The sequence below is a fragment of the Halichoerus grypus genome, chromosome 14, assembly GCF_964656455.1.
Source record: "Halichoerus grypus chromosome 14, mHalGry1.hap1.1, whole genome shotgun sequence".
Classification (NCBI taxonomy): Eukaryota; Metazoa; Chordata; class Mammalia; order Carnivora; family Phocidae; genus Halichoerus; species Halichoerus grypus.
Window position 1 is genome coordinate 62,249,889 of NC_135725.1, and position 22,685 is coordinate 62,272,573.

The window sequence follows — 22,685 nt, forward strand, 5'->3', positions numbered from 1 at the left end:
GGGGAGCATGGAGAGAGCATGTGTCTTCCAGCCTGGGGAGGAAGGTTGGCCAGGTGTGGGGGAGGACGCTCCTGCAGAGAGAAGCCAGCATGGGGGTGGGGCTGCAGCAGAGGGGGAAGTGACTGGAGGTGACAGAGGAGGAGGCCTTGGGGGACCATGGAGGGGCTCTTCAGCCAGGCCAAGGAGTTCATTCCCACTTAGGGCGGCAGAGGAGGGGCTGATGCCTACGAGGGCTGGCTCCTGGATTAGATGCAAGCACGACGTCCCTGTCCTTCGCTGCAGGAGTGTCCCCCAAGCGACTGCTCCATAAGAAAAAGCAGTATCTTTAGAGGAGGTGACCAGAGACCCCTTGAGTGGGACAGCCAGTGACATGGCAAGCGTGGAAGGCTTCAAAGGGCCAGGAGGGGCTGCGGAGGGCTGAAAGGGCTGGTGCTTTCAGGGGGAGGAACTCTGCAGATGGTGCCCTTTCCGTGCTGGACAGATCAAGGGCCTTGGAGGGTCCCACCACTTGGGGGAGGTCTCTGATATGGAAAGGTCAGCCCCAGAAGCCCTGAGATCACTGAGGACCAGCAGTGGGGCAGGGAGCCTCAGAGCCTGCCCGGAGGGCGTGCAGGAAGGGCAGCCACACAGCTGGGCTCCTGAGCGGGGGCAGCCGCAGACTATGGAGCCAGATTCGAGATGATCATAAAAATAACAGCCACCTTTGCATGATGCCTCTTATGAGCCAGGCACTTCTCTCAGCACTTTAAGTTTCTAAACACAGTTAATCCCCACCACCACCCGAAGAGTTAGGTACTGTTGTTATGAGCCCCACTTTCAAGATGAAGGAATTCAGGCACAAAGAGGCGAAGTAATTCTCATGGCCACACCCCTGGGAGTGGCAGGAACAGGGTCAAAGACCAGACCTCCCTAGGCCCTCATCACAAATTCTTTGAGCTCAGAGAGGTCGTTGAGGTCAACTGGCCCCACTCCCTTACCTGTAGAAGGGGAAACTGAGGCCTGGAGAGACTGATACGTCTAAGAGTGCTTAGCTGGCTAGTCGCGTCATGGAATTGGGAACCTAACAAATAACTTGGTGAAGGTAGTTCCGTAGACCACAGGGCCTGGCACTTGGGGGGAGAGGCCCGAATACCCCTGCTGCTGTCTGCTGGTTGCCCAGGCAGCCCTGCTCACTGCCTTCATCTCTACCCCAAACCCTGCCTCCATCCTGTGCCTGCCACGCCCATATGGATGTCACGCAGCACTCTGGTCTCTCACCTCCTCGTCCCCAGTTCCAGTGACACCTACCTCCAATCCACTTGAGCCGTTCACACAGAGCCAGCGCCTGGCCCCTCAATCCCGACATCCCCCCTCCAGTTCTGACCACGCCTCCCCCCTCCCAGCTCCCTCAAGCTTCCCAGAGACTTCCAGAGCTCCACTTCCTCCAAGCCCACGGGCCATCTGTCTGCTCATCCCTCTCCATCCCGGGCCCCGGGAAGCACCCACTCAGCAGCACCCTCAATCTTCATCACCCGCCCCCACCGTTGGCTTCCACCTGGCAGAGCCCCGGCGCTGGGCCACGGCCACCCTCCACCTTCTCCACCCTGCTGCACCCTCACCGGGTCACGGTCACCACACCTGCGTAGACCGGGGCTACTCTGACAGCAATGGTCCCCGCCACAAGAGGGCGCCATATCCCACCCTGAATTCCTGACTGGGCCAACTGGGAACTAGGTGCACATTGAGGGCTCATTGAAACCACCTGCACGGCTCACACAGGGCGTAATGCTGAGGTCATCAGATGTAACAAGATTGTTCTGAGGGGTGACCCGGGCATCAGGATTTTAAAGGCTCCCCAGGTGATTCTAAAATGTGCCCTATCCACACAGGGCAATACTACTCCAGGGATGAACCTCAAAAACATTACGCGAAATGAAAGAAGCGAGACACAGAAAAGTACATGTTATATAATTCTACGTATATGAAATTTCCAAAGCAGGCAAAAGTAGGGAGCAAGTAAACGCCCCTGGGGCTGGGGGTGGGCCTGACTACAAGTGAGCACAGAGGAATCTGTGGCGTGACGGGCGGGTTCTAACACTGGGCTGTGGTGACGGCTGCATAACCATATCAATTTACTGAAAATAACTGAACTGTACGCTAACAATGGGTGAACTGCACGGTATACAAATTATATCCCAGTAAAGCTGTTAAAAGTGGGGGCAGAGGGGGAACCCAATATATTAAAAAAAAAATTCCCCGGTGAGTCCAATGAACAGCCAGAGTCGAGAACCCAGCGAAGGAGGCCTGACACCCACTGAGCCCGAGGCCACGTCCATTCCTCCCTGGCCCTCCACAGCACAGGGCCCGTGCCCATCACACACCCTGGCACACCGGAGACCACATTATTATTCCTTGAGTGAAGGGATACGCATTCCTAGAGTTTGTCCCAGGAATCAGTGGAGTAGAGGATGTCCATTTAATGAGCACTTACTATGCAGAGGTCTTTCATTTTCTCATTCTAACTCTCTCATCTCCGAGTCCCTGCGAGGTCGGGATAAATATCCCCGTTTTACACAAAGGGGACTAGATCTCACTGAGCTGAAGTGTATTGCTTGTGGCCACACAGTCCTTGCCTGGCAGAGCTGGGCCTAGAGATCAGCCTGCTTGATACCAAGTTCTTCCCTCTTTCTCAACTCATTTAAATCTTGGCTCCAGAGAGGGCAGGGCTGAAGCAAGTTCTACCTTTTCAGCTGCTGGTGTTCACTAGGGACCCTTGTTTGTCTCCAGCTCCTATACATCCAAGTCAACAAGATGAAGGAAATTGTCTGGGCCCACACAGCCCTTGCTTGGCAAAGTGAGATCTGGAGACCGGCCCATCTGATCCAAGTCCCGGGCAGCCTCTGGGCACCATACACTAGGTGGGATGGCTCTCCATACACAGGATCAGCCGGCCCCGAGGTGGGATGGCTCTCAGCCCTGCACCCCTTTCAGTCCCAATGTAATAAGCTTCTGGGATTAAGCTTCTCCCCCCCATCCCCCTCCAACTTTAGGATTGCTTTCATTTGATGATCCTTCCAGTGCACCAGTTCAGAACAGAAGTGCATGACGCTGCTGATCGACCAATTTCATAAAAGGAATCCAGTTTCCCTCGCACTCATGAAAAGCTGTTAGCCCCTGGCCAGCTTCCAGAGCCTGCAGGCCAGCAATGCAGCCCAGACATCGGGAGAGGGGTGCCAAAACCCTTGGGCACACAGAGTCGTCAGCTGGGCTGTGAGATTTAAATCAAGAGGGGTCCTTGCCAGCAACACCACCAAGCAACATCCTGTCCTCAGAGAAGAGGTTTCCTGCTGAGATGCCCTGAAACCGCAGCTGAGGGCCCTAACACAGCCGTGTAGGGGTGGAGATGTGGTCCCAGACCGTCGATCCTCGACCCCAGCGAGGACAGCCTAACGGAGAAAGCAGTGGAGGGTCAGGCGGGCAGCGGGCCCTTTATCGGCATGTGTCCTAGAGGAGGAGGCCCATCGTCCTCTGCAAACTGCAGTTTCCTTATCTGTAAAATGCGAGCAGAACCCCTCCCTACAGGGCTGCTGGCTGTGAGAGTGTCTGGGAATCTATAAAACATCAACCAAGACTGGACAAACAATTTATCTTCTTTAAACCAAGGCTTTGGGGTATTTCAAACCTCCAAAGTTACAAGCAGTTCCCATGTGACAACAGGACGTTCTAGATGCACAGAAGGAGCAAGGGGAAACCTGCACTGGGAGTCGGGATCCCGAGATTCAGTCCCGACTTTTCTGTGAACAATCTTTCACGACTTCAGAGGTGCTTGGAAACCCAGAACTCTGTCTCTTCCCCTCTCTGGCCCTTGGTTTTCACTTCTATACAAGGGGGAGGTTGGGGGAGGTGTCCCTAACGGCCCAAGCAGATCTCTCCAAATCGCTGCCAAGCCCGGTGTCAATGGGGCCACAGGACTGCGCGTCCCCACCCTCCCCATCAACCTGTCTGACACTCATTTTAGAGTATTGGTCACTGCTGTAAAGAAGACCGTCTTCCCGCCAAAGCCGCTGCAGGGTTCAGCAATGAGTCACAGCCACTGCAGGTCCCGTCTGCTTTATGCCTCTCCCTAGGGACTGAGAAAGAGAGGTGGGAAGACGAGGCCCAGCCTTGCCTGCGAAAAGCCTGCCTTGTTTGGACAGCCACAGACCGTGGGGCCAAACACTTCTGCTTCTCAAGCACCTCCCAAACATCCCTCTCTGTGCATGAACTTTACAGTTTACAAAGCTCTCTCAAATCCGTGACTGATTTTGGCAAGAACTGCAGGGAAGGCATGGGAAGGGCCACTGTCCCCATTTTACAGGGGAGGAAACCACAGCTCAGAGAAGTGATGTGACTTCTCCAAGGGCGAAGAGCCAATGCATGGAGTGGGCTCTCCTTCCCACGGGAGAGGTGGGGCAGAGCCTCGGAGATAAGTGTGGAGCTGCAGCGGGAAGAGGTGTGGTGACTCCCCACCCACCTGCCTGGACACACGCCCCGCCTGCTGCACAAGGGGCGAGTCCTCTGAGACTCCTCCCACTGAGGTCCGCCTGGACACCCGACTCCCACACTGTCTCCCCATGCAGCTCACAGTATTTTCTCTTGGGCTGCTGAGCACATACGGAATGGCCTGCCTTGCTGGGATGCTCCGAGTAGCCAGAACACACGTGGGAGAAAAAAGGAAAGTAGGAGCTCCAGGGAGAATGGGGGAAAAAGGCAAGAGATCATTTTGCACTCATCCAAGTAGGGAAAACTTTTTAAACACTGCTAATATCCACTGTTAGTAAAGAAGTGTGGAAATGGGGATTTTCAAACACTGTTGGTGGGACTAGGACTCGGAACAGCCTAGGACTCAGTTTGTTGCAATATTTTAAATGACCCAATAATTTCACTTCTAGAAATCTACCGAGAAGATGCACCCCGAGGCAGGAAGGGGCTGGCTATGGTATCAAAAAGCTGGACACTTCCAGGAAATTACCACCTATCCATCTGACAGAATACCATGACCCACTAAGAGGAATGTGGCCTATCAAGATCTCTAAGATCCATAGTAAAGTGAGAAAACCAACATATATAGTATGAAGTCATTTGGGTTTAAACGAATATGCAGAAAAAGTTCTGGGCAGATGAACAGTAAACTGAAATCAGGGGTTCACTTGGGCGAGAAAGCGGGTTTTAGGGGGATCGAGCAAAACAATGCTTTTATTTTTTTACTATCTATATTCAACTTTTTTTCTTTTTTGGCAAAAACAAAACAAAACAAAACCCTGAAACACCACGTATGATGTATGCGTGTAAACCATTAAAATAAACCACCAAATAAAACCCCAAACAAATCCACCAATCCAGGGTGAGCCTTCGTTCCAAGCCAGCCCCTCCCCAAACTCCCCTCACAGTAGAGACGTTTTTGGTGGCACATCGTGATTTTAGGTGGTCACTCGGCATCCGTAACGAGGGCAGCAAACCTACAGGGGCAGTCAGGGAATGAGCCACAGGATTTAGCCGAGAGGCATGACAGAGGGAAGGTTTCGCTCCTGAGCTATCTGGGATGGATGCGTTCACCTGTCCTGTGCCCAAATTCCTCAGCCACCAGCTCTATCTTGTCCGTGGTGTTTCAGCTCTGAGCCTGCTCCTAAAAGCGTGCTTAAAGGTCCTGCAATGTTACCAGTCCCAATGAAGCCATACTGCCCCCTGGCAGGAGACAACAGCTGACAGGCAGGTGTGGACGCGCCCTCTCGGCACACATACCTCAGAGAACCTCTGCACGTCTTGGGTCAGCGTGCCCACTCGCTTCCACTGGTAATGCTTGAGCAACTTCAGGATGGCTGGATTCACCGCATTATCTGATGGGACAGTCCGAAAGAAATAAGGGTATTTTTTCTTATCGGCTAGGACGGGCGTGGTCGCAGCAAAGGAAAGCTGGAAAACACAAAAGAGACATCACCTTTATTGGTCTGCTTCACAGCTGTGCGCCCAGAACCTTTGGAACAGAGCCCCTAAGCCTGACGTGGGGTGCAAACACATGGGGCAAGACATTTTTTTAAAGATTTTATTTTTAGGGGTGCCTGGGTGGCTCAGTCATTAAGCGTCTGCCTTCGGCTCAGGTCATGATCTCAGGGTCCTGGGATCGAGCCCTGCATCGGGCTCCCTGCTTGGCAGGAAGCCTGCTTCTCCCTCTCCCACTCCCCCTGCTTGTGTTCCCTCTCTCGCTGTCTCTGCCAGAGAGAGAGCACAAGCAGGGGGAGCAGCAGGAAGAGGGAGAAGCAGGCTCCCAACTGAGCAAGGAGCCCGATGTGGGGCTCAATCCCAGGACCCTGGGATCATGACCTGAGCCAAAGGCAGTTGCTTAACCAACTGAGCCACCCAGGCGCCCCGGGCAAGACATTTTTTAAGCCCTTTTGTTGTGAAAGTGATAACATTATAATTGAAGAGGTTTTAAAAAATGCAAAATAAGGAGAAAGAAGGAAAAACATGGACCAGTAATTTACTCCTCGCCAATGAACCACCATTAACGTAGTTTATTTCCTTCTGGTCCTTTCTCCATGCACAGTAATTTTTTTAAAAAGAGATTCTTGAGATCATTCTATGTACACAACTGAACCCCTCTCTTAATATTATCCCACAAGCCTTGAAATCATCTTGTTAAAAAGAAACTCCTTGCAAACATTTTAATAGCTGCATAATACTCCAGCATATGAACATACCATAATTTACTGAATCATCTCTAATTTGGGGGCATTTAGACTGTTTGCAATTTGTCATTATTGTCATGTTATTCTACAAGCATCTTTGTGCAGAGCATCTTTTTTCCACATTTTAGGCTATTTCTGTAGGATAGAGCTCATGATATAAAATTTCCCACACAAAGGAGATGAGCTTTTAAAGATTTAATACTTATTTCCCCCCAAAATTATGTCAATTTACACCCCCACTAGCCAGGTATAATTAGAGGGCCAATTTCACTAGTTACCAACAGAGAGAAATAAAACGTTTTTCTATATAATCTTATAATGGTTTATCACTAAAAAAATGAATCATATTGCATTCATGGGTTATGCATAATATTGAGCTTATTTCCATGGGATCGTTAACTAGTAGTATGTTCTATTTTAGGGGTTGCTTTGTCATGTCCTTTGTTTATTTTTGAGTGGTATTCTAATGCTTTTCTTACTGAGCCTAATGAAGACTTTATAAGTACAGTATCCAAAGACAGACTATTGCAGTTACTGCAAATATTCCAGTTTGTTTGCTTTTACATTGTGTGTGTGTGTGTGTGTGTTGTAATTTACACTCAGTAGTCAAATCTGTCTATTTTCCCCTTCATTATTTCTTTTCTTTCTTTTAAGTGCCAGTAAGTTGCTAAATTGGGTTTTAATTATCTGTCCTCCAAGGCCCAGCTTAAATGTCATCTCCTCTGTAGCATTTCCTCTGATCTCTGCTCTCCCTGTCCCCCGGCCTCACCCACAGAATTTGCTTTATCACAATTTTTGATCTTTGCTGTGTGCTGGTGAAAACACGATATCTTATTGCACTTCTAATTTGCATTTACCTTACTATAAGCAAGGTTGAGTACAACTTCCTATGCTCAAGAGCAATTTGCAGTTTGTTTTGGAAACCGTTCACATCCTTTACCTGTTTTCCAATACGACTCTTAGTCTTTTTCTTATCAGTTGGTAGAAGTGATCTTTTATATTAACGAAACTAGCCCTTTGCAATAGAAGTTGCTAATTTCCCCCCAGTTTGTAGTTTTTCTTTTCATTTTTCTTATAGTGTCTTCTGCCATAGAGACCTTTTTTTTTTTTAATGTGGTTGAATTTATCAATTTTTTTTCTTTTATGTCCTTGGGTTTTGTGTCGTATTTAGAAAGGCCTTTCCCCCTCTGAGACTATTAAATAATTCCTGCATGGTTTCTTTCAGTCGGTCGTCCCCCCTCCCTCCTTCCCTCTGTTCCTCTCTTCCTTCCTCCCAACCTTCCTCCCTCCTTCTTTTTCCTTCCTTCTTTTGTTTCACGTAAACCCTTGGTCCAGAGAGGGCACAGTGGAAGCAAGCTCACTCTGTCGCCACTGGCTTTCTCCGGGAGCCCATGTGGTCCCAGCAGCAGCTCTAGACCTAATACATCCCAGAGCCCAATTTCAGCATCCAGAGAACGAATATCCAGGTGCCCTCAGGCTCCAGCTGAAGATACTTTTTACTGCCTCTCTTGTCACCTGAGGAAGCGCTCCTTCTTTTCCTCCCTAAGACTTCCACAGAGTGAGGCAACAGAGATCTTGTCCCTCTTCCTGGTCTGGCTCAGAGGGTAGACAACCACTACGTAGGATCCCTGCATCTCTTGTGTCCAATCAGCAACCTCACCACATCCCATCTGTTGGAAATGAACACAAAATATCCCATCAGTGTCCCTTGAAGCTAAAGAGTACCTGTAGGGACCAGCTTCTAAGATCCTCATAGAGAGAGGGACATCATCCCAAGCCTGCTAAAGGTCAAGGGTAGGATGACTGTTTAGAAAAATTCTGAGTAGAAGAAGGACCAATGGGAAGAAGAACACACAGAGAGGCAAATCTCTGCTGGACACACTGAAGAACGCTGGCATTCAGAGTTGGCCAGCAACACAAGTAGTGAGATCCCTGCGTCTGGAGGTATGCAAAAGGAGGCTGGACCATGACCTAGTGAGAATACAGAGGAGCTCCAAGGGGTCTGTAAGCTCCTCAAAAATTATATGAAAAAGTTGTGTGAAGGTATGTGCATATAGGCACGCCCATTTTTCTGAAAAGAGGATCCACAGTTTCCATCAGGTTCATCAAGAGGGTCCTATAACCGGAACAAGGTCAGCACCCCTGCCTGCAAGTGATACTGGGGTCCCAGAATGAGGACAAGAAATAGATGCTCTCTACAGTCCCCTTGAATATAGTGTCTGTGACTCTTCTCTCAAAATTAAAACAAGACTTCAAGCCTCCTATGGACACCACTGTTAAGAGGGAGCTATTAGAAAAATCAGGGAGTAACTCTTTCAGGACCTGGGATGGTATGTGCCACCACGTCCCCCCAAATGCTTATCTAACACAGTTTGGGAAATATTGGTTTTCTGATGTGATTTCTGAATCACACTCTGGTTGATACTTTATCACTATTGTCCCATCAGCTCCAGGTCCACAATTAATTGTTGCTTGAGCAACCTCATATGTTTGCCCTGTAGGTAATTACAGTGGTTACTGTTCAGTGAGTAAATGGCCCATTGTGTTTACAATGGGTTTGGAGTACAATCTATGCCCCTGGTCTAAATCATGTTGGGTGCAAAATATTAACTGGCACCAGCATTTTCTGCCCCATTTGAGCTAATGCTCACTCTGATTAGATTGCTCTGCATTACCATGCCTCTGGCTTTAGCCTCCTAAAACTTTCTTCTTTGGGCAAAGGCTGCAGGTGCCTAGGAGGAACCTGAGAAGTCATCTAGCTCTGGGGTTGTCTACCCTGGCTGCACGGTGGAATCACTTGGGGAGATTAAAAAAAAAAAATACAATGCCTTGGGGGCGCCTGGGTGGCTCAGTCCGTTAAGCGTCTGCCTTCGGCTCGGGTCAGGATCCCAGGGTCCTGGGATCAAGCCCCGCATCGGGCTCCCTGCTCAGCGGGAGGCCTGCTTCTCCCTCTCCCACTCCCCCTGCTTGTGTTCCCTCTCTCGCTGTGTCTCTCTCTGTCAAATAAATGAATAAAATCTTTGAAAAAAAAATATGATGCCTTGGTCCCACCAACTGAATCAACCAAATCAAAATCTCTGCGTCTAGAGCCTAGGTCTCAGTATTATTAAATAACTTCACAGGTGATTATGATACCCAGGGAGGGTTGAGAACCACAAATATAGCTCAACATCCCTAGTTCTGAATAAGCAGGCTAAAACCTAGAAATGGGAGACATCGAGATATTCGCCCTAGCCAACAAGAGTTAGAAGCAGGACTCCAATCTGGGTCTACAGGACTCCAACACCTGTGTTCTTTCTCCCCTTGAAGGCTGCCCACCTGCATCCTATGTGCTTGCTAGGTCTTCCTCCCTGGCCCAGTCACTCAGCATCTGGAAACACCAGGCCTGCTGCTTCACGGCCCTAACTACAATGCCCAACTTTCTGGGCTCTCCTTCCTGCTTTCACACAACTAAGTTCGTTTCCAAACACACTATGATTCAGGCTCTGAGTTATTGAGGCTCTGAGTTAATCCCTAACCAAGGATTTATTTCAGAGAGTACTTTTAAATTTATTTTATAGGTTTGTTATCATTTCTGGTTTTATTGCATTGTTTTAAGAATTTGGCATGTATAGGGTCTGTTTTTGGAATTTATTGAGATTTTCTTTGTGGCCTATTCTACAGTCAATTTTTGTGAAAGTTCCATGGTGGCTGGAAAAGAGAAGGCAGTCTCAGGTTGTAAGCTATAAAAGTCTTTATCAGATTTCTTATGTATAACAGATATAATCAACCAAAGTAACTTAGTATCACATGCTCTGTATTTCTGTTTACTTGATCTGTCAAAGACTGGAAGGCTTGTTAAATTTTTCTCTATCGTCTCTGACAATTTCTCCAACTATTTCAACAGTTTTTGTTTTATCTGCTTTGATTTTATGTTATTTTGAGCATAAATGTTCATTACAATTATATCTTTATTTTTTAGCAGTGTATACCCTCGCCTGGTGCCAACAGCAGGCACTTAATAATCATTACATGAAGTGAGAATTAAAATATTTATCAAGGTAAAATAAAACCCTCTGTCATTTTATTACTTTTTTGGTCATTTTATTACTTTTTGGTTTATATTATATCATGCTTGATATTAATATTGAAACCTTTATTTCTGCTTGTATTTGCCTGTCATAGATCTGATCCTCCTTTTATTTGCATTCTATTAAGACTGTTTTAAAGTATATTTCTTGAAAAGAGCACATGGATTTTAAAATATGTAAGCTTATTGCTGTAATAAGTACTTGATCTTGCACTTATCTTGTTGGCAATCTTACTCTTTTTTTTTTTTTTTAAGAGAGGGAGAGAGGGAGAGAGGGGAGGCAGTGGGGAGCGGCAGAGGGAGAGAGAGAGAGAGAGAGAGAGAAGATCTTAAGCAGGATCCATGCCCAGCACGTAGCTCGACACGGGGCTCCATCTCACAACCCTGAGATCATGACCCGAGTAGAAATCAAGAGTCAGACTCTTAACTGACTAAGCCACCCAGGCACCCCAGCAGTCTTACTCTCTTTGGATGCTTCCTATTTATTTCCTCTTGTTCTCTTTAGTACTCAGACTGTATGTCTACTCTTCTCCATTCTGGATATACCAATCTTGCTTCTTGTCTCAACCTGCTGGAGTATCTTTTAATATTCTGAAGAAGGGCAAGTGGTTGAAATCTAATTGAGGATGACCCTCTGTTGCCTCCACAATGGTAGAATTTAGCTGGGTCTAAAATTCTTGGGCTACACTTCTCCCCTTTGAAACTACAAAGTGATGCAGAGGAGAAATATGGGGCTAGTTTGACTCTTGTTCATTTGTAGGTATCTGGTGTCCTCTGCCTGGATCCCCGAAGAAGGTTTTTTTCTTTATTCTTAGATTTCAAAAAATTTGCCAAGATAGATCTTGGTGTGGCACTCTTGATTTAATCTGAGACACTGGGAGTCCTTCAATCTATACATACAAGTTTTCAACTCAGAAAAAAATACATATGTATATACAAGATAAATGTAGTATTATATGTAATAGTATATTGATTATATTATATTCGTATATATTCTTGTCTTTCCTCATTATTTAGATGTTGTCTCTTCATTCTTCTATTCCATATTGCTCTTATTTCTTTCCATCATTTTATCTCTTGGTCCTTGTCCTCTACATCCCACAAGAGCATCTCATTTTATTCCATATCTTTTATTATGGGGTATGTGCATATTTAGTTTCACTAATTTCTGGTCAAGTGGCTGGGTTATCCACAGTCCCGGCAGCAGGGCACAAGGGTTCTTGTTTCCTCATATCCTGGCCAATAATTGGTATTATCTGCTTTCCTACTTCTTGGTAACCCTCCTGGGATATGGTGGCACTTCATTATTATTTGACTTTGCAGCCCTTTGACTGTAATGTGGCTGACTAGCTGTACATAAGCAATTTAGCCTTTCAGGTTCTTTGTTCTAGGAGTTTGTTGATCTGCTTTTCAACAGCCTCACTTTTAAGTTTTACTGTCTCTAACATATTTTTATTATGTTATTGAGATTTTCCATTTCCTAAAAGTTGTTTAGGATCACACTCCTTTTTTACCTTGTCGTCTTATCTCAGGCTAGTTCGTGGAGACCCTGTTTTTTCTGCATATGATTGAGGATGCTAAATGTTTTTCTGAAGTTTTCTTCTTTATTCTGCAATAGATCATTTTCAGAGGCGGACTCTTCCTCTGCTTCTTCTGGGTATGATGCACCTTTGATTATTTTTGCAATACTTTTTCAAAGGCTGAATGTTAGCTGTTTCCAGTGTACTCATTGTCAAAAGCAAGGCAGGTCTTTTCAGACACGGCTTATCAAAGAACACAATACATGGATTGCCCGTGGCCCCGTTTTCTGTCTTTTTACATTATAATTGAATATTTTTCCCAGAAAAATGGGAAATAAGTATTTGAGCACAGTGTTTCGCACCCAGGAGACTCTCTTTTTGCTGTTCTACACTAATGAGTGACATCTTTGCCCTCAGTGCCTAATTCTCTGATGCTCTGAATCAACACAGTACATTACATTTCCATCATGCACTGCGGCCAGGGATTTTCTTTCTGGCCCATAACATTTTACTTGAGAGGTTTCTGCTTCCCAGGATGCAATGCGCTCCCAGTGTCCTCCTGTCGTCTTCCTATTCAGCTTTTCCTAGGAATTTATAGGTCTGTTTGAATTTACAAAGAGAGATGAAAATGAGAAGAGAAGAGAAGAAAGCATCTTGGTTGCTTCAAAGGTCAGCAACTGTGAGTAGAGGTGTAGATGTCCAATATCTGGTTGGTAAAGTCCTGGGTCTCTAACTCAGATTGTGGGAGAGAGAGGGAAAAGTCTATTATTTTTCAGAACAATTACTGTCTTATGAGACTACTGTTCAGAGTGCCAGGAGGCAAAGTTTCGTAGGATTTTATCAATCTAGCTCCATCTATTTTAAATCATTGAAGCCGCCGAACATCTAGAATATCAGCTGGTCTTAGGGCCCCTCGGTTCTTTGGGGTAGGAATCACCATCCATTTTACAGCTGAAGAAACCATGGAAAAGAAAGGCGATGCAGTTGTGCGAGGTCAGTACAGGAACAATGGAAATGGCCTTTTAACTTCATATCTCGTTCTCTTTCTTCAACCAGCTCTGAACGGCCAGTCCCAGCAGAGATGGGGCAATGATCTGGGACTTGCTCCTTCTTCTGAGACCCCGTAGCACAGGGGCGAGGCAGCTGATTCCAAGGCTTCCAGAATCTCTCACACATAGCAAGTTTCCATGGTGGGCATGGCTGGTCCTGCAAGATTCTGGGGGACTCACCTTAACCAGCAGAGTGAGATGGGGAGAGAGCTGTTAGCATCTCTCTCCGGGAGGGGAGCTCCAGCCTGGCACGAAATATTTTGTGGGTCTGCTCATGGAACCACAAGTCACTTTAATATTAAGCTGAGGCCACTACAAGGCCACTTTAGGGAGTTGGGGAACCTGGGCTTAATTAACCCTGTCTCTATGACTGTGAGAACAAGGACATCATTTCTTCTAGGTGTCCGTCACCTCTGAATATGATGGACGAAGGATTTCAAAGGTTCCTTGCAACCACACAATTCTGCTTTTCTCTCCAGCAATTGAGGAAAATGATGAAGTCTGTTAGCTTTGTGGGGGTATGTGTTTCATTTGCTCTGATTTATTCAGATAATTGCCTTTGTGTCTCACTTCTCTTTGCAGATGTAAGCCCAGATGAAAAATGTAAATACACCTCCCAACTTCGGGATCTTTATTAAATTCCAAGCCACTGATGAATTCTTGCCTAAATGGAATTCATTCTTTCCCCGGTTTCGGGCCTCTGAGTTTAACTTTACTGCAGAGCAACGGCATTTTTCAGGTGGAGAGTACGACCAAGAGCGGCCCTCGTTGCTAAATCCTAGGTGCGAGACTCGGGCCAGAAGCAAGGGGGGCAGAATATGATGGAGCCTTGCTCTTTTCTCTGCTCGGTTTAATCTTGTTCCATGGGTTTGCTGACTGTTTCTGTAATTAAATGAGGGAAGTATTTGTCATCTTGGGTCCCTTTCAGCTGAGATGAATGGAATGCAACTTTCTCAGGAAGCTTCTGACAAAACCCTGTTTGTGGCCAGTGCCAGGATGTATACAAAGGCGCTGGGCTGGGTGCATTGGGAACTCGGGCCCGCTCCAGGTCTGCGCCAGGTCGCTGCAGCACCCGAGCCCTGGCGAAAAACTGTTTGGACACAGAGTGCCTCTCCACAGATGCCCGTGAGATTACTGTGATGTGGAGTGGCTGCAAAGCATTCCCCGAGTTAACGAGGGGAAAGGAACGCCTGGCGTTGGGGTGAGTTCCCGAAGCCCCATTCGCCCCATTCCCACAAAAGGCCTGCTGGGGCGTCACGCAGAGACTTGCTCTAAGGTTGGACGCCTTTTTAGTCCGGGGTCCCGGGCCAGAACCACTTGGGGAATAATGGCTTCTCCTTCCTGTTAATGAGCGTTAGTTTCTAATCACTGAGAAGTGCACAGCAGCTCGGCTTTCACCACCCACCTCCGTGCCATAGTCTTCTGGGGAGCTCGGAACCGTGTGTGAGGGAGGCAGAGGAGGCATCATTGTCTTTGTTCTTCCTGGACTAACTGAGGCGCAGGGAGGTATAGTGACCTGCCTGAGACCATGCAGCTGGTAAGGGGCAGAGCTGGGATTTGAGCTCAGATAATCTGACTCCTTATTGCATGATGAGCACCTGCCATGGGGCAAACGCTGCATTAAGGGCTCAGCATTCACTTTTTCATTTAATGAGCAAAACAACACTACGAGGTAGACACTATTATGATCTGCACTTTTCAGATGAAGAGACTGAGGCTCAGGGAGGTTGAGTCACTTGCACTTGGTCACACAGCAAGCAACAGGCAGAGCAGGGAGACTGCATGAGCCTTTGCTCATTCCACAGACTGCTATACTTCCTCTCTGTAATTAACAGCTTCTAAAACACATTTACTTCTTTAGTCTAACTTTGATCTTCACAAAAACCCACCATGTTGGTAAAGTAGACATTATGACTCTCATTCTATAAATAAGAAAACTGAAACTCAGAGAGGTTAAGTGACTTGCTCAAAGCTGTGCTTTAGCAAGTAGCAAGGCAAGGGCTTGAACTTGGGACTTTCGTTTTTGGCATGCAGTTCTCTCTCCAATATTCAAAGCTGTTTCTTAGGGAGGCACCCAGTAGAAGATGAGAAAGCAACTAGGGCAATTTAAAAGAAAGGAGAAAAAAAAATTCTGCTTAAAAGAAACAACAATAATACTGAATCACTGGCTTATTATGCTTTTGATTCCCTAGGGTGGTCCAATTCAATTATATGAAACAAAACTCATATGTGTATATATATTTTTTTTTATTTAAGAGAAAATTCTTCATATTTTTCTTTTTAAACTTTTATCATGATATATAAACTATGTCTAACCGTGTAAGTGTATGAAATACATATGTTCAGTTTAAGGAGTAATAACAAAACCAATATCCAACTGCCCATCACCCAGATTAAGAAATAGCTTTTATTTATTTGCAAATATTAAATTGTAAAGTAATTTGCTTTTTTGCTCTTTTATATATAACCTTGTGTGATTTTTACGTCTTCCTTCCCTGCCCCAGCATTTCTCTCATTATTTTACATAAAGAAGTTTGGAAAACAAATATTACTTCCTCAAATCCTTTCTTTCCTTTTTATTTAAGTCAGAAATGGGAGTAAAACAGAGAAACACCCAAACCAAGACAGTGCTGAGAAAGCAGTCTGGTCCATAAGGTAGGGATTCAGGGCCTCAGTGCGGATGGGCTGGGTCTGAATGCCCACTCCACTGCTCACTATGCAACTCAGGAACCCTCCTCCACTGTTTGGGGTCTGTCCCCTTCTCTGTAATGCAGGGTGACATACCCCACCCCACTCCCGTCTCTGGATCCGAGGAGAATGATGGCTAATGTCAGATCATGACTTCTAGACTCAGACGTTATGGGGATTAGAGGGTGTTTCTTACCCTTATGAAAGGCCTCTTAACTCACAGAGCTTTTCCCCTCGGTAATACCTCAACCCCAAGGAGGGCGGAGTGGAGAGGAGTTATACCCATTTCACAGATGAGATGCTTCGGTGAATGAATGGGTTTGCTCGCTGCGGCGTGGCTGCCACCAGGCAGAGACATAATTCTAAATCAATCGCCTTCTAAATCCTAATCGAGTGAATTTAAAATGGCTTGTTAATTTAAAAAAAATAATAATGATTATATTGCTTGTCTAATTGTGTACAATTAGGATGTATGTCTTTAATTTTCTCTTAAACTTCTGGTAAAATGTTCCATTTTCCCCTCACAGCTGTACAGGTGACAAATGTAGGAAATTAGCAAATTACATTAGAATCCTCTTTGGCTTCCTCAGCTCCTTTGCACTTTGCTTTCAGCTGATGTCTTTATGGGTAAGAAGTGCTCTCGTGTGATCGCAGCTGTGAAGCCAACAGCCTTTTAATTACCACCCTGCAAAAATCATGTCTCCTCATGTCAGTTTAGCACCTCTAATTAGTGGATAGGTTGCAATCACATCTATAGCGGGAGAAAGGTGTGCTGGGGCCCACCTCGATGCTTGCAGTGAAAGAGGATGTAACCTTTCTATCTGTTGGATCCTCCCATTTCTTCACAGCCAGCTCCTACTCATCCATCCAGGCCTGCTCATGGCCACCTCCTCCAGGGAGACTTCCCTGCTGTCCCTCAGTTCTCTTAGCAGCTTTCACAGAAGAAGCATTCAAATATTTGTTGATAAATGAATGTATGAATGAATGCAAAGGGAGCAAACTTAGTGTGTGGGGTCCCAGAGAGAAAACTAGGATCCATATATGACTGTCTCAGGGAGCCTGATGTGGATCAATATGCGGAAGAAATATTTAATAGTGAGATATTCAAGAAGGAATCGAAATCTTGCAAAGTACTGAGTTCTCCATCACTGGAGGTATTCAAGGAGATGCTCAAGAATCATCTATCTAACAGGGTTATGGAGGGGATTCCCAAACCAGCAGGGGGTTTGCACGAGTTGGTGTCTGCTGATGGCAAACCCAGTGATTTTAGTTCAGCCCCAGATTAATATTTTATATCTTAATAGGTATGCTTTCTCTTTTTTTACTTTTACACCGTCTTCTTAAAAATGATACTGATTTTTCATTCATGGTATTTAAATAAAAGGATGAGTGCATTTAAAGGAAAATCCTAAATCAGTTAACAATACAAGTGGTAGACCCAAGGGTCTCTGAGGTCTGGGAAACACGGGATTGCAGGTTCCTTAAGGAGTCCTACAAGAATATACAGTCCTCAGAAATAAAAATCTCCTACTCAAATCTCCATCACTTTCCATTAAATTAAGTCATAATATGAATTTAAACAATACAGAATGAGCTAGGCTCTATCTGGGCACTGGAGAAGGAGCACTATCAGAAGTGCCACAAAGGGGGTAGACAGACCTCTCAAATGGAAGAAATGAATTACATTCAAAAAAGATACATAACTGTACAAGTAGAAATGGCCTAAGAGGGTTGCCATAGTTAGCAATACTGGGGACATATTGTGCTAAAAGATTATTCTTTATTTGCCTGAAATTTAACTTTAACTGGGCACCTGGATCCTATCTGGTAATCCTAAGTCACCATCCACGCCAGAGACGGTAAATAGGCTCGAGCCTATGTGACGTCACGAGCAGGTTGACCGTGGCAGCCAGAGACGTGGCTTAAGTCAGTGAAGAGCGTGAGGGGATCAGTTAGTCATGCCTGCAATTAGCACAGGACGGGGAGGTAAGGGCACCAACGTCATTCATTTCTCTGCCATCCTGAACTGGTCCAACTCCTGGTTTTACACACGGGGGACCAGAGCAGACAAGGGACTTGCCCAGGCTCACAGCCCGAGTCCACAGCTGGGCTGGGCTAACCCCATTTGCTGCTCCATGCTGCCTGCTCAGAATCCAATCAGAATGCCACCAACACCAGGATTATGTAATCTCAGACTCTCCTCAGCAAACATGACCACCCACATCACCGGCCAGAACGCACACAGCTCAAGCCTCCACCCGATCTGATTTATCATCATGACTACATTTGAATGCCCTAGAATAACACAAAAGATGTGAACAAAATCCATTTACACTAAGACAGTTCTGTGAAAGGCGATGTCGTTACGACAGAAAGCACTCAGGGGTCTGAACCCCTGCGCTCTCTATGTATTATCTCAGGGGCTCGTGGTAATGCAATTTCACATTTGACTCTTGGTAGAACCTACAAACAAGTACGCTTTATTCTAAAGCAGATATTTCATGTACTGCTTACTGCATTGGATGGAACTGAGCTGAATGCGGGGTTTCTTCTCCACCTTTCTCCCAGCCCCCTCCTCTTTCGGGGCCTGGGGTTCCTTGCTTAACTGTTAAAATAAAGGAGATAGCACTGGGTGGCTTTTTATTTCAGCTCTACCCTTTCATGACTTTGCAATTCTGTGTTTGATTTACAGACCAAGGAGGAATTCATTCTTTCGGTGAGGGAATGAACACTGCCGCACTTAGAGACTTTGTGAGAGGGGCCTGAAACCAGCCTCTTTCAAGACACTCAGTCTAATTGTTTTATGTCTCCATTTGGATACCAGCCTTTTTCTTTCTGCTCTTCTTAATCAAGTTCTTTCATTAGTTTTCTCACTCATTCAGGAAATACTTATTTTGTAGAAAAATTACAGATGCATTCCCTTGACCCACAAATCCCCCTTCCAGGAATTCATCCCCAGTTCACACAGGCACGCATATGACAACGTGGCCCAGGTTATTCCAACAGACTGGAAACAACACAAATGTCCATTGATAGAGGACTGGCTGTCCAAACTACAGTCCATCCACATCGAGAAGTGCTATGTAGCTGTAAAAAAAAAATAAGGAATGTCTTTATAGACTGACAAAACAGACAGCTCTGGGAAAATTAAGGGAAAAAAAGCAAGGTGCAGGACAGCATATGCAGTATGCTCCCTTTTGCGTAAGAAAGAGGAAGAGGACTAAAAACACACATTTATGTATATTTGGAATGAGAAACACGGGAGGGATAAATGAAAAATGGCTATCTACAGGAAGGGCATGGAACAGAACAGAGGGAAGCTGTATGGGGTCCAGAAATTCTCTACTTATTGCATACTTTTTACTGTGGAATCATCTAAAAGTTGTAGAGGTTTTAAAAATAAAATTAATAAAATTAACTAAAAGAAAGAAACCAATCCCTAAGAACTGAAAACAAAGGCACTTACAAGTATATCAATCACACAGAGAAAAATCTGTGAAGAGACTTCTGGATACATCTTCGCTGTCCGACTAGGAGACACCTAGTGTCCTTCTACCCCCCCACCCCACCCACACATACACACTCACAGCTTTTGACTGTGAAACTATTCAAACCTACAAAAAGGTTGAAAGAACAGTACAGTGAACACCATATACCCCTCACCATGTATTTTCCGCATCTGCTTTCCTCTCTCTATAAATACACATATACATACACACGTATACACACATACACAGAGATGCACACACACATACATTTTTGTTTCTGATGCATTTGAAATTATAAACTTTGACACTTCACTCCCATCAGTCCAGAATGCACCCCCTAAGAACATTCCCCTATGGTATTATTACAGTGTCATTATCACGTTTACGAGAATGAAGAGCAATTCAGTACCATCCAATGGTTAGTCCACACTGACTTCTTCAATTTCCCCAAAATGCCCTTTCAGTTGTTAAAAACCAGGATCTAATCAGCATTCGTGCCTCCCATTTGGCTGCTATATTTTTATAACCTCTTTTCATCTAAGAACAGTCCCTGGCCTTTCTGTTGTTGTACTTGTTGTTTTCCACAACATTAACCTTCCTGAAGAATCCAGGCCAGGTGGCTTGTAAAATGTCCTAGATGGGTGTGATTATCTCCTTGTAGTCATATTCAAATTTAAATGTTTTTGTTTAAAACATTAAGAAGTATATTTTCTAGTTCAGTCCACTGGAAAAAAGAAAAACCTAGAATCAGTGAACCTCAGGAGCAACGAGCAGAGCTAGCCCCCAGATCTTGGTTCCTAAAAATGATGCCCCAGCAGAAAGAATCAGGAATGCTTGGAGAAATGGCTGGTTCCAAAGCTAAGGCAGATAAAATATTAAGTGACCAGACAAATGGAGGAAAAGGCAAAAGAGGGGAGAAGGGGGCAGGAGGGGAAGAAAGCATCAAAGAAGGGAATGCTCTTCTGTAGAGAAGAATGCCAGCTTCAGTGCAGGGGTAGGGAGTCGGGTCAGAAAATGGCCATCTTGCAGCCCCGATGTAACATGGCTCAGCCAGGACCATCAGCTGATGCTCAAACCATCTGGTAAAAGATTGTGGGGAACCAGGACATCAGCCTCGAAGTTTCACCCCACAGATTACTTAAGGGGAGGAGGCATCTTTACAATAAGTCTAGCAGATGCCACCTTAGTCAAGGGATCGAATTGAGCATCATCGAGAACGGTTCAAAGGTGGGTCTCCTGACTCAAAGCAGCGGGAAGAACATGGTATATAAAAAAGGTAGCATTCTGGCCAAAACTGTTTAACTGGAATCTAGCTGTGAAGAAATGATCATACAAATCCAGATTTGGGATTTGGGAACATTTTCTAAAACAACTGGCTTGGGCCTTTTAGAAAGGTCAATGTCCCAAAAGCCAAAAAAAAAAAAAAAAGTAGGAGATTAAAAGTAGTAGATTCAAGGAGACTAAGCACGTGACGGGACTTAGACTGCATGCTACCTGATTGGTCTCTCCCACTCCCAAATAAACGGCAATAAGGACATTCTGCGGACAAGGGGAAATCTGAATATGGGCCACATAATAGGTAAGATTATCGTATCACAGTTCATTTTTTAGGTGTGATCATTATATTATGGTGATATGAGAGGATATAATTGTTCTTAGGAGATTCATGCTGACATATTTAGTGGTGAAGTGTCGTTACGTCTGCAAATTATTGTCAAGGGCTTCAACAAAAAAATGAGTGGCGGGGGGAGGCAGAGGAAAGAGAGGGAGAGGAAGACCAACATGGCGAAACATAGACAACTGGTGTCCCTACGCAAAGGGTATGGGATATTCACTGCACTTTCTTTTAATTTTTGCAGGCTTGAACATTTTCCAAAAAATTGGAAGAAAATTTAGAGGAAAGTTAGAAATATTAAGTAGAGCAGCACAACACTGTGTTAAAAAATAATGTCTGTGACTGACTGGAATACAGCCCATTTAATGTATTTTTTAAAGATCCATGAATTCATAATGCTACTTGCATAAAAAGGAGAGACAGAAAGACAGAACCCCCAAACCAAACAAAAACAAAGATTCCTGGAGGTTCTCCTAGATCCCAGGCCATATGTTGGGCTCTGGGGTTCCAACTGCCAACAAGGGAGATGCGGTCCCACCCCCACCCCCCAAGCTGCCCCTGACGGAGGGGACTGACAATTACCAAGTAAGCTCTACACTGAACAGAACATTGAACCTTCGATGACAAGGCAGGGAGATAGGTGTCACAGATGTGTCCACTGGAGGCCGTGATCTGGCTGGAAAGGCCTCCCAAAGAAGTGGTGATCGACCTGGGAATTCAGGAAAGATCCCTTTTTGCTAGTGGGGGCTGCTGGGCTGGATCAGGGCTGGTCCATGTCCCCATGACTCTAGCAACAGGCCTGGAGTTTCAGAAGACACTCAGAATGAACAAGGGTGCCATTCCCAGTACATGCAAAGCCCACTTCTGCAAAGCCCAGAAGTAACCAGGACAGTGTTATACGGCAGCTCGTGTGGGAACCTGGGGGAAATCTGAGAACACTATGCTTGTGTCGGCATCTGGGCATAACGTCTCAATAATCATCTGACCCAGGATTGTTTGTCTCAGGTTGAGCGCTTCCCACTTTATAAAGCTCAGTCTCTGCATCAGGTAAATAATAAATTATTTAATTTTCTTGGTAAACAGAGCCAAAGCGAAAGTCTTCTGTATAATTCAACACTGAAGTAGGCCAGGTTCTATTAAAAAAAAAAAAAAAAAAAAAGGCAACCCATTCATTATAAAAACCAACCAGAGTAGAACTCTAAGTACTATATGCTTGAAATACTTAGCATAGTTACTGATCTTCACCAACAACCAGTCATCTAGTTTTTGAGTTCAAAGGAACCGTTTATTTTTTATACACAAGTTACTGGACAAGGAATAGGTTTAAAAGTGGTGTGTGTGTGTGTGTGTGTGTGTGTGTGTGTGTGTGACAGAGAGAGAGAGAGAGAGGAGAGAGAGAGAGAGAGAGAGAGAGATGAAGGATTTACAGGGAGAACACAGGTCTGCACTGAGTTCCAGCCAGCCTGGGTGGTCATTTGCTGCCAGGCAGGAGCCTCCTCACCGAGGTAGACTAGAGGGGGATCCCAGGGACACAGAGGGAGCCTATGTGGCC

The 22,685-nt window shown here is 45.5% G+C and overlaps 1 protein-coding gene across 2 annotated transcripts in view; it reads right to left on the minus strand.

The window, feature by feature from the left end:
- The window catches only part of GABBR2 (gamma-aminobutyric acid type B receptor subunit 2), a 341,289-nt gene that overhangs the window by 199,976 nt on the left and 118,628 nt on the right, over nt 1–22,685 (minus strand). For both annotated transcript variants that reach the window (XM_078061504.1, XM_036074158.2), the window contains exon 3: nt 5,761–5,931. In XM_078061504.1, coding sequence (XP_077917630.1) covers nt 5,761–5,931 — 171 coding nt within the window. The remainder of the gene's footprint in view (nt 1–5,760; nt 5,932–22,685) is intronic.